We start from the raw sequence: 18,901 nt of genomic DNA on the forward strand, positions 1-18,901 counted from the left end.
TTCAGGAAAAAACTTGTGCAACGTGACCAACTGGTTTTCCTCATTTTCCTCAAAGTATCAAGCAGACTGTTTCACTGCAACCCTTGGCAATCTCAAAAAAGACTCAAAAATCTCAAAAAAGGACAGGTCTCGCATATAGGAAAATTACTGAAGAAAAAGGAAAACGGGGAGAGGAGGCAGAAAGGGGGAGAAAAAGACCAATGAGACTGCATCACAGGAACATAGAGCTACACTTACTGCAACAGTTTGGACCACTGGCCAAAATGTCTTAAAATTATTCCTTAAACAGAAAAGCCCCACACTGATACACTGATGTTCGCCTCATCATTATAATCTTTGTATTAGAGTGAACAGTACTAGAATAAGCTATACATGCATGATTCTGCTCCTAGTTAATATGACAACCAAAATCAAACATATTTCACTGGAAGCAGAATTAAGGCATTTTGTTTACACGTCCTTGAAAGCATCAAAATGGAAACAAAAATTACAATACATGAACTCGCCAGGAGTTTACCAATGACGTATGATTAGTTTTTTCCATTTCATTCAACCTGAAGAAGTAGATGAAACAGTTCAACTTTCCTCCATACAAACTGGCAATGCTGAGCATAAGAATCATCAGCAGGAAGAGGACAAAACCACCATTTTCCTTTCAAGTTTTTAGCAGCTTAAAATGAGACATCCCATTAAATCAAAATCTCAGGGTTTCCTCCTAAGAAAAGCTCGTATTGGCAGGGTATCCAATTTTATTTATTTTCAGTGAAGATATTTTGGCCCTTAATATTTATGTTGTCTTATTTAATAGTTTTAGGGACAATGTTTGGACCTGGCTGAGCTCCAAAACTTTACTGCTCCTGCTGTATAGGAATATAGCATTCTGCAAAGACTGGAGAAATACTACACAGTGGGCACATCAATACACCACATTCAGAGCCTCTATCCCATGGAAAACCCACTGTTGGGGCACTGCTCCCTTGCCTTTATCCGAGCCCCCTCCTGGAGCTGTTGGTCGCATGCTCAAGCCAAGAAACGGTAGGAGTAGAAACCCCTTATCTCAGACTAAAATATCCAACCAAAAACTAAAACTGGTTTAACTGGCTGGCTATGAGTTAACTCCATTGACACCAACAGCAAAAGGCAGGAGAACTCAGATCCCGCCATATTAACTTTAACATGTTTTCAAGGACCTGTTTTCCTGCTCTTATTGTTGTCGACAAGGCTTCCATTTGTTTCATCTCAGAAACACATATGCATCATTGAAGTCAAAACACAGCCACCAGCATGTCATAAAAAGACACATCTTATTTGCAATGTTTTAATAAAGTAAGCATGCAGTATTATAGTAATCTAGAGCATATATAGCATGCAAGCTTTAAATACTACCTTTTCTACATTTATTTTCATTTAAGAATACAGTAAAACCAAAACCATGAGATAGCAGGATTACGTGGCATAGACACTGCTCCCCCCAAAATAGCCTTGTTGGATATTTTATATCTTTTTTTCAAATGCAAATATATTAAGACATAGGATTTAGATATTAGTTGTGTCTTGTGATTTCTTACTATTTGTCACCGCTGTTGTTGACTCAGTACAACTCTGAGTTATGGCTGAAAAAAGAATTATCTTTCCTATATCTAAGCTGAATCAACAATATTCCACAGTACCAAGCTTTATTATCATTATTGTGAAGGGCCTCTCCCAAAAGTAAATAACCAGATTGAAGAAACATGATATTTTTCACATTTTGAAGTTTGTAGTTTGTAAATAATAAAGACTCACAGAATGGTAGGGGTTGGAAGGGACCTTTGGAGATCATCTAGTCCACCCCCCCGCCAAAGCAGGTTTACCTAGAGCAGGTTGGACAGGAACACATTGAGGTGGGTTTTGAATGTCTCCAGAGAAGGAGATTCCACCACCTCTCTGGGCATCCTGTTCCAGTGCTCTGTCACCCTCAAAGTGAAGAATTTTTTCCTCACGTTGAGACATAATTTCCTGTGTTCCAGTTTGTGCCCGTTGCCTCTTGTCCTGTTGCTGGCACTACTGCGGGCCCCATCCTCGTGACACCCGCCCTTTAGATATTTATAAGCATTGATGAGATCCCCTCTCAGTCTTCTCTTCTCCAGGATAAACAGACCCAGGTCTCTCAGCCTTTCCTCATAAGAGAGATGCTCCATTCCCTTGATCATCTTTGTAGCCCTCCACTGGACTCTCTCCAGTAGTTCTCTGCCTTTCTTCCTGGGGAGTTTCACCAGGGCAGAGTAGAGGGGGAGGATGACCTCCCTCAACCTGCTGGCCACACTCTTTTTAATGCACCCCAGGATACCGTTGGCCTTCTGGGCCACAAGGGCACAACAACAATCTTAAAAATCTTGAATTTGTTTTAATAATACTATAATACTTATACTAGAACTTATTTAATCGAATAACTTCAAAAAATACTTCAACCAGTAATCATGTCAAACAACAATTGTGCTATAAATGAAAATTTATATTTATAATAATATTGGTTCTGCAGAGGGCAAATCAGTTACTGATTTACCTTTTCAATGCAGCCACGGAATTCTGAATAGCTTGTCAACAGGGCAGTAAGCTCAGAGCAAACTCAATATTGTTAAAATAGAGCTATTTATCATCTTCTTCCCCTACTCTAAATCCCCTCTCAAAGTCTTTTCCAGGTAATTACACTCATCACCATGACAGATCCTGTGCTCGGCATCAACTTCAGCCCTTCTTACAGAATCAAATCCAAGCTTTGTCTTCATCTTGTTGTTCAGCTCCTCAAACTGTCTCCTAAATAGTCTTTTCTGTCAATGCACAATGGAAACTTCCACCCAGGAGAATGTCTCAACTTTCATTGTCTCCGGCCTGGATTACTCCAATATCTTCCTTGGTGGCCTTGACATAATCTTGCCCCATCTGTATCTAACCAGAACGGCGATGCAAATAATGTGTCTCATCCCTCCTCCTCCACTTCAACCATTATCTAATGAGCTTACTTTTAAGCCTGTCTCAGGTACTTTGTTGTTCACATCCATTCTCTCCTTCAGTAGATTAATTATGCCAGCTTTCACTGAACACTTCCCATTACGGTTGGAAGCAGTTCCCCATTAAAAAAATGAAAATCTACCTGTTACCCTTTCTTCAAAAATCTTTTCTGCCATTATGGCAGAAAAATCCAATATTGGATCCTGATGTGCTGAAAGCACTATACACCATGCTGATCATTAGTATAAAGATTAATGATCATTGGTGCTAACACAACACAATTTTAATGAGATGAAAAATCCTAAGAAGAAGATATGAGACTCCTCGGGATCCCACAGCACTATTAGAAATGTCATGAACCTTCATTTCAGGCTCCTACTTAAAAACCAAAAATCTTCTTTTACTCAGAATGACTTACTGATTTACATAGCTACAATTTGTGGGGCACTTTGCCCTTTAGAGGACTTAAGCTTTATCCAGCCTTTCCCTTCTGATGGAAAGTACAGTCATTGTGCAAGCTGTTCAACTGATACGCAGGATGGTTTGGGAGGCTCTGTGCCTGGACTGAAGTATCTGTGCTTTTCTTTGTGTACAACTACATCAGGGCAACCAGTGATCTGTAAACACTTCATGACTGAATACATTTCTGAGATTAATAGCAATTAAATATTGTTGCCACTGGACTTGAAGTAAAATAACATGCATTTTTTTCTGTTCCAAGAAAATGTTCAATGAAACCCATTATCACATGACAGTTGAGCACCCAAGGCTCAGGTTAACATGCTGCCTTTTGATTTATCAGCTCATGCTTTTTTGTTTGTTTGTTTTGGTTTTTTTGTTTTGTTTTTGTTTTGTTTTTGTTTTTGTTTTTTTTTTAATTTTTAAGAACACCTTAGATGCATGATTATAGTAAACTACTAAAAGTACCTTGAGGAGGCAGAAAGAATGTCCTATATTATTCATGTTGATAATTTCTCCTTAAACAGTCTCTGCTTTGTGCCATGCACTCTAATGACCATAGTTACAGAAAAAGTCTTTCTCATCATTTTGGATATGAGGATATAGGAACAGCTTAGAAGTCTAAAGGAAACATTAAATGCTGAAAATGCAAAATACTGAATTCTGTAAGGAGTACTTCGAACAAGCGGACACATCGTGTTCAGAAATTATTTGAAGAAAGTCCTCATGCTGAAATCATGTTCCCAATGAACTTTTTTTTTTTACAAAACTACCACTAGCTTCAACAGTCCAGACACCACTGCGGAAAGCAATAAAATCCAAATAAAACAAAAAACATCAGCAAGATATTAAGATGAGCAAGATGAGCCAAAAGGGGACATTCCCTCAAAAAACTTTTTTTGATCTGATTATTCTGTCTTAGAAATGGGAACAGCAGGAATAGCCATTTGTATCATTAAGGACACAGCACAAAATCTTCACAAATTGAAAGATGAAGTTGAAAAGATCAGTATGAAGAAGAGATAATCAAGAGGACATGATAAAAGCACATAAACCACAAATGCTGTATGAAGACAAAGTAGTAATTTTTGATTCATTCAGCTTCAAAAATCCAGTGAAGCAAACATGACAAATTCAAAACTGAAAAAAGGAAGTGATTTTCGCCTCCACCAAGCAAAATTAGCTTCTAAAATCCACTTTCACAAAACATCAGAAGTCAAGTGCTTAGCAGGAATCAAAATGAGATCAGACATTTCTGCAGGTGATATCTGGAAAACTTTTATAATATTATAAAGGTGACGAAGTTCTGAATACTTATCAAACAGGAGCTTTGGAGTAAATATATACCACAAGCTTTGGGCCATGACTCAATCACTCATAAATACAGGAAGTGTAGAAGCTTTCTTCTAAGGGAAGGAGCACAGGAATTATTTTCCCTAACAAATTTTACTTTCAAGTGTACATGTTTATGGATAACCATTTCATCTTCTTTTTTTGTAGAACAGAAGCAGATAAAATTACTCTCATTTTTCTTTACCACAAGTTATGGTCCTGTGATATACAGGCAATAACCCATCAAAACAACATAATATTCTCTCCAGGAATAAAAGAATCATAGCCTTTTTACTATATTGTTTCTAAAACACAAATAATTACTAAGGAGGACTTAATCCCTTCTGGGGAAGCTGCCACAAAAACGAATAAAAGGATGTTTTTCCTTCTTTCCTAATAGTTTTCATTTAGAACCCCTTGAAAACAGTTGCTGTTTTTATCTTCTTACAGAATTTTCCAAAACTATTTCAGATTCTGGTAAGCCTGACCTGGCAGGTAACTAAAAACTAAAATGTAGGTTGTGCTTAACTTTTGCATGCCTTAAACATTTGTTTAAAAAACAACAAACAAAACCAAGCCACCAAACACATTAAAAATATTTTAAAACCTGTTTCTATGTATATGCGGAGAATAGACCGGGATTTGCAAAGGCTGGAGACTATTTTATACTGTTCCTGAGAGCTGGAGTTTTTACATTCCTTTTACATTTCTATCCAACACCATCCCCTTTTTATTATCTGAAAGTATAGACAATATATAAGCTAAATTAAACCCATTTCTTCCTTCCTGCCTTAAAACTCTTTCCCTTCCTTGGATGTTTTATTACCTGGGTTTATATCTGAAAGACTCAAGATCTTCAAACAGCATGATCATTTGAGGTTTGTTCTATGATTCACATTTAAGAGCAGAGGATAATTCTCCTGCATCACATGATTGCAAAGAGTCTCAAATTCAATAATAGAATGGCATCTGTGGAATTTACACTTTAATCATAAATTATATTTTAGTAATTAGCAATGGTGATAGAATTGGTTTAGGTGGTTTTTTGTTTCGTTGTTTTTTAAATTTCAGTGTTTCAGCCGGAAAAACTGGTATCAGCTTATGACAATGTTGCTTCAGCTCTATGATAGCAGCAAAAACATTTTACTCTCATAGTTTATAACTTCCTTTCTTTCTCTCAGCTTGGAATCATATATGCGGCAAGATTAATCACATCATTAATTGCATGATTACTCAAGCATTTAAACAGCTTTGTGGGTTTCTGTTTTCTTTTTCCCCCAGTTTATTAATCAGAGTGTCCTATTCAAAATAAACAGTGAGGATATTTATGACACGAGCAACATAATAAAACTATACAAAGCTTTTTTAATCACCTAAATGCCTTAATGCCCCTAATTTATATTCTCTGCACCCCCACTGACATGAACTGACAAAATTACACCCAATTTAGCACTATTAGAACCATGGGTAAGTACTAGTAAGTGCAAAATCTCTAGTTAACAATGTAAAGCTTCAAATGTTTTTTGTGATGACAGAATTTGAGCATATTAAAATAATTATAATCTTGAGGAAAAGGTTATTTTTTGCTTTGGTTTGGTACTGTCCTTCACTGTAATGTGGGAGACCTACAAGTTATATCATTTGCTCAATATGGACTTCTTTGAGACTAGGGCATGCTGTGCACAAATATGACTATCAGCCAGTCTCTAAGAAACATTGCTGACTGGTACAGAGTGATTTTCTGGAGTCTTAAAACCTGGGTATATCTTGCAGAAAACAACAACAAACAACCCTCTCTGATAGGACAGTCGGTACATAAGTCAACATTTTATAGCCTTCAGTGCTGCTGAATGGTATGGTATGTAATGGTATGTAGAGGTAACTACTACAACACAAATCAGGTAATGTTACTCCAATCCAATACACTACAACTTTAAACACCCTATAACAAAGCAAAGCTCAGCAAATTTTACTTCATTAAGTCCCATATGAAAACTCCTCTTAGACTTTCACAGAGGCTATCTTTTCCTAAATTTGTTATGAACAGCAAAATCAAGAGGACAGAGAATTAAGTAGTGTTCATAAATGACAATATATTTTATCCTTTAGTTTATAAATTGATGCATTTTAAACTGATCATGTTTGAGGAAGGCAACTGTCTAAACACGACTGATGGAGAATAAGAAAAGAGAGGTTTTGCATCCTTTTTGATGCACAATGGGGTAAATACTGCATATGCATGTATTTGAGCTACATTTTACTGGCACGTTTGAGGATTTAAGTGTTGAAAAAATTACTTCTTTGAACATTTGTGCTAGGTAGTTACTTGAAGTAAGGTTTTAAAAGTCCTTAAGTGGACAGCATATTAACAGTGCCCATCCAAATGTGGTTGGTTGAAACAGCTTCAGAAGTCATGGTAAGTTTACCCAGAATAACTTTTTTTTATGCTATTACCTCTTATCAATACAATGTTTTTGCAGTGCAATTGCTCAAAAATAAGTAATGTAAAAAATAACGTGCAAAGGTCCGGAAAAATCAACACCTACTCCCAACACACGGCATTTCTGCCTGGGTCTCCATTTCTCTACAGAAGTTGTGTATTAAAAGGTAGTAGAAAAACATACATCTTTCACACTGTCTGAACTTTGTCCTCATTCTGTAAAGTTAGAAAGAAATCAGAAAACGGACAAACAGCATAGATTTGCACAAGAAAAGGTTACTGGAGTTGGGACAGGACAGCCATTCCTCATGCAGGAGGAAAGCCCGAGTCTGCTTTGTACTGTAGAGAGAGGGTTCAAGGAAAGTTCAGCAATTTATCCTTGAAATTTGTTTATGGGTTGTGACCACAAATGTCACGGGCCAAATTCAGCCGTAAGTAGGTAGAATTTCCTTTCAGCCAAAGCCGAGTTTGGTTCCAAGGGACTCAAAAGCGCTTTAGTGGCAAATCTGAAAGACACGTGTACTGCAGCTTCTACTATAGTCTCCTGATTCTCTTGCTATGCTGATCTAATGCAACACAAGTTACAGCTACAACTGCAACCTTATGTTATACGGGTCAACCAACCTTTTGAACAATCACTGTAAACTACTAAGTCTTTCTAACAATCATTAGGTTTGATGAACTACTTGGCTTGCATGATAGATGCAAAATATCTGGACAAGATTTGTGTAAAGAAATACTAAAAACAGGGAAAAGGACTCATTGGAAAACCTCTAGGAGGAAACAGATAGAATTTCTTAATAAAAACCAGCAAAGCAGACTGTATAACCCTTATTAGAACAATAAAAATGATCATATAGCTCCTTTTAAAACTTCTTCCAAGGTCTGAAGGATAAAATGTTTAATGCATACATATCTTTAAAAACATTATTTCATGCTGAAAAACAAAGTTAAACATCCTTAGGGGTTACATATTTCAGAGTATCACATCAGTAAATGGAACACTCTGGTTTCATCAAGAGATAAACAACCTTAAGAGCTATGAGAAAAGGGAATTTAAATTACAATTTAAAATACAATACAGAACGGCATTAACACTTCACTTGGATATTTTTTTTTCTTAGGTAATTGCTTCAGACCTGACTGTATTGAAGCCACAATAGGAATACAACAAAAGAGGCTGAGGATAAGAAGTGGCCTTCCGAAACAAAAGTATTTATTCTTTTATAGTAACTGGGGAAAAAAGATGCAGAGAAGAATATTTCAGAATAGAATAGCATCAAGATGGTGCAGACTAAGTTTTGTATGAGTTCAAGATCTAACATAACAATATCCTCCTCACATTTATTACTTTAGAAATGCACGGAGTCCACAAGAGCACACATCCTTGTAATTATTTCAAAAAGGAAAGCCCATACAAAGCTGGAGCTCCAACCTACACGCTTACACAATGACAGGTGACATGGATGCCCCTATTCCCACCATCTGCTAGTACTCTACTACAAATTGTTGCTCCTTTTAGTTGGTCTTACCTCCTCCCTCAGATTGATACAATCACTTTGCCTCTCTTTATCTCACATCCACGCTTTCTACTAGGCTTGAAGAGCTAACCACATTGGCAGTCGGGAAAATCAGAACCACTTGCCTCAATCTTTGAGCAACTTTTACTTCTGTTTCTTCCTCAAAGATCTTTATTTTGGTGAGTATTGAATAATCATTAAAAAAAACAAGCCATAGTGATTCTTTACTATGACTTTATAGAAGGAGGTGAACGCTATAATATGAAATAACAGCAAGAGCTATTACTTGCATTATGCCTTTGGAGAGAATAACGCAGTAATAGTAAAAGTGGTTAAAGTAGTCCCCTAACATTTAAAAGGCATTTACCCATGGGGCAAATGAAAATCTGGGAAGTGGATGAACTGTGCAAGTCAGCATAATCTATTTTTATTGCTTACTAAAAAACTTACACATTAGTATTCTCAAACAAGATCAGGCCATAAATGCCTAAACACGGTATTAAATGAATAAAATAAAGTATTATAACAATTCATATGATTTTTATAACCCATCATCACCATGCATAAGTATGTATCAGTCCATTGACTTTATTAAAAGCAAGATTCTGGTGTCCCGCATGCTGTTCTATTGGCATAAAAAGATCATACAGAAGCAGCGGATGAGGTGAACAAAAAAAAAGAAAATAAGCTCCTATTGCAGGACAAACAACCACTGTAAACAACCACAGGCAACTCCCTCTAATGGAGGGAATTGCCTGAAAGTGCACAGAACAGCTTTGGGATGCAGCACTAGCTCACAGTGTTGCTCTTATACATGAGACCAGATGCCCACCTATGTGTGAGGCAACTTTGATGGGGAAAGAGGCAATATCTTCTTTTGCACCATCGATTACCATTGGAAAAAGACGGTATGACTTCAGGGAAGCCCTGGACTGCTTAAAATACTGCTTTTTTCCACAGTTTTATCAGCACAGCTTACAAGTATTCAAGGACAGGCTGCCGTTTTAGCCACTGCAGTGGGAATTTGGATATACAAAGGATTTTGGGACGCTTGTGCTCCCTATCATCTCTTCTCCCAAGCCATACATATTGTAATGATCCTCAGATGTTTATGTTCTCATTGCTCCTTTATTAACTACAAACACGTCATTTTCCATTGCTTGCGTAATGTTTGTTTGTGTTATTAGCACTGCCCAAACACAAAGCCAAATACACTACAGTGTAGTTCACACCATTGTCATGTGTTGCTTCTTTATAAAATGTTAACTTTTCAGAATATTTATATTGTTAACCACATGTTGATGCTTACACATTTAAAGTCATGACTGCACTCTAGCACAGTTCATTGCTCAGAACTTGTGAAGTCACTGGAGTCCTAAAAATTCTGTGCCGTCAATTCTGTTGTTCAGTTAAAGCTGTAAATTCTTAAGAGCCAAAAAAGATCGCTATATTTTGCCTATTTCATACTACAAATTAATATTTTTACCTCATCACCTACATTATTCCAACTCAAAAATAAAATTTAGTATTTATTTTTGCTAATTCTTCTTCCTTACCTTCTCATATCCTCCTTTATGTGCAGGCTGATCAGTTCTTTAGGAACATGGAAAGAGAGGGTGGTCTCAGCCATCTGTTCCCGGATCCGCATCCACTTGTTGTCAGAAGTGGGGAATCTATATAATTTACAGATCGGGTTTTTTAACACTGTAGAGAGGAAAAATGACATCATTGCTTTACTACGGTTATATGACTCTGAAAATTTATGATAACAATTCCATCCAAAAATAATACCTTATTTCCCACTTGCTTCCAGAATTAATTTTAGAACCATTAAAATTCTATTAAAAACATTACATTTTTATTTAATTTATTATAGCAGCACGTGGAGGACAAAGTCTTAAACTAATTTTCTAGGAAGACCAAATAGGGAAAATGCTGAGAAAGAAAAGTTTTGTTTGACTACATTGATACGCTTACTTGGAGACAAATGATTGTCATTTAACACGCACATCCACTGCTTCCTAACACAGGATAACTTTGGACAGCCATCCAAATCCTTCAACAGTACCTTTCTATCAGCCTTCTGGAAAAAGCTGCCTTAGAGCAGACTCCCATTGATCTGCTAGTGAATGGTCTATAACTCAAAGGAATGCATTTCCCACGTGCGCTGCGAGGAAACTGTTGCTGTCAAAATGACATGTACTAATAGAAACTTCAGCTTCACAACCCACTGCCACCATTATTGCCTATGTAGGCTGATTTATAGAGAATGAAAAACACAGACCAAGTTACACAAAGAAGAAGAAGATACACAAACTGTCTTGTCTAATCAAACTGTTTTTTAACAGAAGGCCTTTAGGAAAGGCCTAAAACAAGACCATACATTCAAAGATATCAGTAATAAAACAGTTGTTGGCAACTCATAAAAAAAGGAATGTTGTAAATAATCATGTTTAAGCAATTGCAGATGTATTGTTTTCTATTCCCATCACTCTACTGAGATCTCTTTAATCATTAGTCTTTTATGAGAAACTGGAAGCCTTTTTAGGGTCATTTTGCCTTTATTTATCAGTGATTTTACTTACAAAAAATAAATTCTGGCTTACTGTTATGAAATAAGCCTAATAGATGCTTGATAGCTATGGCATATGAATAACAGCAATTTTTATTTACTATTAGCACCCAAAATACCTCAGTGTTCAAGTGTTACACACTTTTTACAGCTTGAGAATCCTCACCACACAGACTTAATTATTGTCCGCTACAAAAAAAAAACAAAAAACAACCCAAAACAAACCATCTCCAAGTCCTGTGCTTATAATCAACTTACACCTAGTGTCTGGGCTTTATTATGTTACTTAATTAAAATATCCTGTAAGGATTCCCTATTTTCCCCCTCTTTTGCTAAGATTCTTCTAATTAGTGAAATCAGTTTTGTCAATAATATTGACAGCCTCTGTCAATCCACCAAGTAGCTATATGGCACTGATCACCTTCCATTAACAAGACAGGGAATGAAAATCTTCAGATGTCAGGGAAAGCTCAAGAAATTAAGGGCTAATTCAGGTCTGCCATTAAACAGAAACCTGCCAAAACAGATGATAATTTTGGGTTGGGGTTTGTTTGGTTTGTGGTTTGTTTTTTTTTTTTGTTTTTTTTTTCTTTTTTTTTGTAGTGATACCTGTTCACTAGGACGCAGTCTGATAATTTTTATCAAGACATTTCAAATGATGATGCCCCAGACACAAAAGGCTCTTTTCTCTATTTTACCTTTTTATATCTACTTCCTAAGTTATCAAAGGATGCTTTTCCAAGAGGAGCCCTTAAATTTGCACTCAGAATCTATTACATTCAAAAACGCACATTTGCCTGTGAGAATCTAATGAACTAAGTAGCACTACAATCTTTTTTTCTCCCATCTCCCCACTACCACCACCACAGGAAAAAAACAAAACCAAACAAAACACCCAACACAACTGGAGCATGATAGCAACGGGTATTAGGAATCACTTTGAAAATGTGGACTCAAAGTTGTAACATTTATCGTTGTTAGAATTATTAAACTACTCTTCAGGTACTACCTCCATGTCTGAATTTTCAGATGGGGATAATCCCAAGTGTGTTGCAAGTTTTAAAAAATGGCCAGAACAAGTGTTTTATGAAGAAAATTTCATTTACAGACTCAGAAAAAAGCCTGGGAATTTTGTTTACACAAGGGATCCAAATAATTCCCATTTGCACTACTCCTAAAACTTGAGATCGTCAATAAGAGCTGCACAATACTTTATGTTTTTCTTATAAACAGAACTATTGAAGTCATGCGATGCCATAAAAATCTCAGATGTATTTTCCTTTCCAATTACGACAATAATTGCTTTCTCATTACAACAAGCTGTCTAAAAAAGAAATCCAGAAGGCACGTAAACCCACCCAAACAGTAAGAATGGCAAGACTAGATATGGCTTTTATAAAAAGTAGTTATTAAAATGAGCGAAGGTTTCATAAATTTAATCCTTCCTGTATTTAGACAGTCATCATGAAAGGCACTGAAAAAAAAAAAAATCCAGATGAACTGCAATGGTTAAAAAGAGAAAAAAAACCCACAAACTTAAAAGCCTTTCTTGGTAGCATGAAGCCTAAAAGCCAACGCCATATATTTAACCATCCATATTTTGGGATATTCTCATTTTTAAATTTAAAGACCTCTGTGCTTTTTATTCCATGCAATATCCTTCATACTGCTTCCCCTGCAAGTAGAATAAAAAATTAATACAAGATTGAATACTCTGTTTTCATTTTTGTTCCCTATCAAACATAGATCAAAGCATACCACTGCCATATACTAATTTACTAACAGTGTTTCTATTTATATCTTCCTTTGTAGCATAGGTGTATTATGCATATCATTTCAGGAAGAATAATTTCAGCTTTCTTAATTTTTGCTTAATTTCAATTACTTTTATTCTCTTTTTTATTGTAAAGTGCAATATGTTTACATGCAAACAATTGGCACACTCTCCAGTGTTATAAATAAATAACTGAATTTTGAGACATATAAATTCAATCTCTTGGGGTATAAATGGAATAGTGATAAGCCTCGGTGAAATATGATACTCATTCCCACTCACTCAGTAAGTGGCTCATAATTCACTTGAGGGCTGCGAGTTCCTTATATTAAGATTTAAATTTCAGAAGAATGCCACTGTGCATCTATGCCTACAGGCTTAAAGATTCACATAGGGGTATTTTTTCAGTTTTGTAGTTTTGAAGACCTGATAAACAACACAAGACAGAAGGAACCAGAAATCTTTACAACAGTATACACATGTACTAAATACATATGTATACAGAATATATACGGAACTGTAGATAGTTCTGTACGTACACAGCAGGGAAAGTAGTGCAGGCAATGCAGATGTTATCAAGTTGCCTGTAATACACTTCTACCACATTACTGATATGGTTCCTTTCCCTTCAGTCTTTGATTTTTGATCACCTCTAATTTTGCCACACTGAAATTTGTCTGGCCTAAACTGATTATATTTTGAGATTTTCAGCTTGGATGTTCCAGCTGCAGAGAACAAGGCCAGAAATATGCAACAGAAAGTTCTGTACTTTATAAACTTTAATTCTGACAGTAAATCTTAGAGATGTGCATTTTACTATATCCATGGCAATCTACCCAGATCTGACAATGATATAAACCTTGGGAAAGAAATCTCAGTATGTAAAAACTCAAAACTTGAACTTAACACCTCATACACAGACCAAGGGTTTACCTTTATTGAAAATTCTTGCATCCTTCCCAGCTTCTAATACCAACAAAACTACACACATGCCATTAATACAGAGCGGATTAATATGGTTTTGGGCAGAGCTAGTGTGTGATACAATACACTTAAGGGCAGTACTGGTACCCATATGAGAAAGCTAATCTCCAGGCAACACAGAGAGCAACATGAAGCCCAGCCATGGAGGCACACTGCGGAAGAAGTCTGACTGATTGGGCAAAGAGGCTGACAGCATAAAAGGACAGCTAAAATTTTCTAAGAAAAAAAATTGGGAATTCAATAAAATGAGTGAGACTCAGTGAGACTGACAAAACCTGGAACTGGTGCCAGGTGTCAGCAGAGAAGTGGAGGCAATGCCGGGGTGAGAAGAGGAAGTCACAAGTACAGGAAACAGACTGAAGAATAAGTACTTATTAGAACACACTTCCTGTGACTGAAAACTCTTTCCAATATCCTGCCTGCTGTCATTTCTTGTATATGCATCTGCAGTTTTGCTCTTTCCCCACAACTCTTCTCAAAAGCAAAAAATGACAAAACCTCTCCATGGTATGTTTGACTTTATAAACCCTGGTGATGTTAAGCAGGGCGGGGGGTTTGGTTATATGTTGTATGTTTGTATACAAGAGCAATAAAAGTAGAAATGTTAAGAGTTGTCTAGATATACTGTAGAATCATGTGCAAATACTCATGATAAAGTAATCTCAACTTCATTATTCATAAAACTGATGTCTACCTTGGAAGTTCCAACAGTTCCAACAAAGTACATTGCCCAAACTCCAGCATTTCCCCATAAAAAAAAACAAAAAACAACAATCAAAGCCACCCAACAGCAGCAACAAATTGAAAAAAACCCAAACCAACCCCCAAACCCCACAGTTGTGAATCAGTAACGTTTTCTCTGAATGGAAATGTCATTTATTTAAGACCCACTTATCGGGATGGCATAGAGAATCAGAATCAAAGAATGGCTGAGTTAGACCAAACAGTTCAACTGGCTCTGTATCTTGTCTCCAACAAGAGCCATAAATGGATACCTAGAGATTCAAGATACTCTCCCTGCCTCCAGCTATTTTCAGTTCAGGAATTTCCGGAGCCAGACGTAGTTCCTGTGCATTTAGTAATTCTCAGTGAGTATCTTTTCCACAAACATACTTAGTTTCACACTGAACCAATGAAGAGAAATGACAGTTCTGAAGAAAAAAGTAATTCCCTACTTCTTCTGATCTAGTTTCAACAAATCATGGAAAAAAAATTTACTGCTTTCATATATACATGGGAAAACCTATTTTATGCAGGTTTCTAGTGCTTCCTTCAGACTGCAAAGCTAGTCTAATAAGTCTCCTGTCCTATCAGTGAAGTCATATGAAGAAGTTTCAGTAAAGATTTTAAAAGGTTTCAAAACTTCAGCAACATTTCTCTTCAATGGTATGCAGCAAATACACAGAATTCTTGACAGCGCTGTGGTTTCAGATGACCCATATAACTTATTTGTGACATTGTTACTGCAGAGTAATGGAGATTCATAAACTTGGGCTAATAAAACTTTTATGGTGCAGCATATCAGCATGTAATATTTCTCAGTATAATGAAAGAGAAATAGATCTATTCAACATCGTACACTCAATACCAGAGTTGACCTAGAATTGAGAATGCCTTGCCAACAGCTTCCTTCATTTCAGAACGTATAGCTTCCAGTTCAAACTGAAACGGCCACTTCATCAGCTATGAGAGAGATTAATTCTCCAGGGTATTCAGTTGCAAATAATGCATAATTACTTTAACAGAATGTCATGCAATGACATGATAAAATCTCATGAGGTTAATTCCATGCCCACTGAAGTCACCGGCAGTCTTGAAAATCGTTGAACAGTAAAGATGCATGAGTGGGAGATTTTAGCAGTGTTTTTGAAAGCATAATTGACACTGCTGAAAGTTTTCCTCATGTTTCTCGGTATCGTTTTACAATGATACTGTCAAATATGTAGAAAAGATTAAAATATTAAACTTAAAAAATTGTGCATCACTTGAAGAGCCTTTTAAGAGCTCTGCTGCAAATCTTTGTGATCTCTTCAGGATCTGACATAGCGTTGCAACAGTCATCTTTTACGGATGTTAGAATACTTACCCGCATTTAATGAAGGCAAGTTGTCTTTACCACTTATGCCTTCAGTGGCTGTACATTCACGAACCAATGCACACTATAAAAGAAATGCAACTGTAAGTATAACACATTCAGGTGTTACAAGGAAATTCACAGCAGTTTATAAATGGCAAACTGAAAAACATCACTGATAACTTCCCAACCCTTAATTATAATTTACATTTTTCTCTTTATATTTCTGTTCCAATATACTGTAACACAATCGGAATTATAGCAGAGAAAATGGCAAAGTATGATCAGCTATTCCATAATAAAACAGGTTTCCTACCAATACAATGGCAGAGGTTAAAGTAATTTTTGACAAGTTCTGTGCTTTCAGAGAGGTTTCTTTTGACAAGGCTGTTTTCACATGCACAGTGTCAGAAAGCACTCCATGAATTTTTAAACAAGGGAAAAGTAGCATCCACAAAAAGTCTTTAAAATGTGCTTGTGGTTTGTAATTAAAGTCATTTGTTATACAAGTGAATTGGAAGACTTCTTTGATAAGATTAGTGTATAAAAGTATAAAAAGTTTATGGAAAAATCCAGCAGTGTAAACCTGTGTTAAATGTACTAGGATGTGTATTTTTAACCCTCCTCCTCCTCCTCCTCTCAGTCAGAAAAAAAAACAAACCCACAGACAGTCTCTAAAGGTGACAGGGAGCTCAGTCCCAGGGCTTCCCCAGTTTATAGATGTCCTGTTGCAGAGCTTGAAGCAAAGAGCAAGACATGTTATACTCTCTACCAGTTGATATCTTTGAATTTAACTATCACCTTACTCCTCCATGAGGAATTCCCTGCACATAGTTTATCTAATGAGCTAGCAAACCTAATTCAGAACATATTTCTTGGAAGTAATTCAATAACTCTACATTCTCACAATTGCATCCTCACTACGAACATATAAACTAAGACTCCATAATGCAACACCATGATGTAACTAATCCATAAAAACAAAGGACTGCTTTAAAGACCACAGAAAATACAGCTCTCACAAGGTTGGTCTTTGTTGACAAGTATCAGAACCCCCTAGAAAGATGCTATTAAAGCTTTCTGTCTCCCCCAAACTATACAGAGCTTATTAAATACATCTCAAATAATTGTGAGAAGTCTCATTCCACATTTTGAAATGGAAGAAAAGGAAAATGTAGCAGAAGGCTGAAAAAACAGTTCACATTGCATATCTTGTGGAAGTTTTACAGTACAAAACCAGAAAGATTTCACAGCATTTATTGGCTTCTTTGGAACTGGCCCCACCGGTCCACTGTTTTAAAAGGGCATTGAGGTCATTTGAGAAGAACGGTGAAAAGAGAAGTGTAAAATCTATCCTCAGAGGTTGGCCCAAAAGCAGACTGTTTTGGCTGAGCAGAAAAGATATTCAGAACATCGCCCTTTTCTCCAAAAATACATTCTTATGTTACTTCTAAACTAAAAAATGCAGTCCTTAATTTTACATTCCCTGTAGCATTAACTAAAGTTGTTATTTTTTTTTTCCCCCATGAAGAGCAGAATACGCCATAGTGTACAGCAGTACACCATAGTATGAGGGCTGCAAAAATTCTGTTAGTGAGAATGGGGCTGCAGAGGCAGAGATACCAGGAGGAGGTAACTCTGTACAGGTCTGTCAGTTGCTATCAGTCAGGGACCCAGTTAAAGAAACCTTATTAACTGCAAGTCATTCAAAACCCGATTTCCCCATTCTGAGCAGTCATTTCTGAATCTCTCCCAAGCCCAAACCTCTTGTCATCATAGAGACAGCCCATCCATTCCACCCTCCCTCCTTTGGTTCTCCATTCCTCTCAAATCCACCCCAGCTCCAGTCTCCACCACTTTTGCCTGCAACAACCTGCCTACATAAGAGCACTTTCCGCTCTTTCTGAGCCCTTCTGTCCTTCTTCTTGTCCCACACCACGAGCATCCCAACTCAGAATCCCTACACACACCCTCTGGTAAATGCTGCCCTATGCTAGCACTCTGAGGCACCATTGCTGTGCCATCCCTCCCGGTGATTTTCCCCACCACTGTGTGCTCCCATGAAATACAGCTGAACCTGCCCCTTTGCAAGGGTTCACCTCTTCTTTGGCTTGCCTGTCTGTCATTCTTTCCAGGTTTTCAGTATTGTGGGCACAGGTTGCACATAAAAATCCACGTGAACAGGACTTCAAGGGCAGAAAACAGAGGAACTGTCCAAGGGAAAAAGAAGTCAGATTTATGGCATCTCTATGGACAGTTTTTTGATCAGGAGTGATTCAATACGGTCAGCTGAGGTCAAAATCAACTTTTTCCAAAAGAAGGGGAGGGATTAAGAATCTGCGGATAGGGTATTACTCTGTAAATTTTATTGAAAAACTATTTTTAGTTTAGGGAGATTAAGTGTACACAGTACTTTATTCCATAAATTTTTGATTGTCCTTAACCCAATTTGGAATTAGCAATTTAGGCATTTGGTACAGCTGATCATTCTAATTAACTTTGTGCAATGAACTGAGTTTCTACCTTTTGATCCTGAGCATCTGTCGTGATGTGGTCTGGTTCCCCATCTTCTAGCTCTCCCATCTTCACCAGATTGACTTCAATGGTACCAACTGTCTTTCCACCATCAGAAGTCCTGGAAAAAACCCCATGACATTGGGTCACCTGCAGCATCGCACTCCTTCAGTACAAATATTGCCAGTAAACATTTAGTTCCCTCTCCATTTTGCATAGATGCAGTCACCTGTATTGAATT

At 36.9% G+C, this 18,901-nt stretch overlaps 1 protein-coding gene across 2 annotated transcripts in view; it reads right to left on the reverse strand.

The window, feature by feature from the left end:
• Positions 1 to 18,901, reverse strand: part of INPP4B (inositol polyphosphate-4-phosphatase type II B) — a gene marked incomplete at both ends in the record, with an annotated part of 286,967 nt that overhangs the window by 98,248 nt on the left and 169,818 nt on the right. The window contains 3 exons of one of the 2 annotated variants that reach the window (XM_082482899.1): positions 10,299 to 10,446; positions 16,159 to 16,231; positions 18,670 to 18,781. In XM_082482899.1, coding sequence (XP_082339025.1) covers positions 10,299 to 10,446; positions 16,159 to 16,231; positions 18,670 to 18,781 — 333 coding nt within the window. Of the gene's footprint in view, positions 1 to 10,298; positions 10,447 to 16,158; positions 16,232 to 18,669; positions 18,782 to 18,901 lie in introns of those variants that run through there. The other variant, XM_082482900.1, reaches the window with a different exon arrangement.

Source organism: Vanellus vanellus (genome assembly GCF_965231255.1).
Source record: "Vanellus vanellus genome assembly, chromosome: 4".
NCBI lineage: Eukaryota > Metazoa > Chordata > Aves > Charadriiformes > Charadriidae > Vanellus > Vanellus vanellus.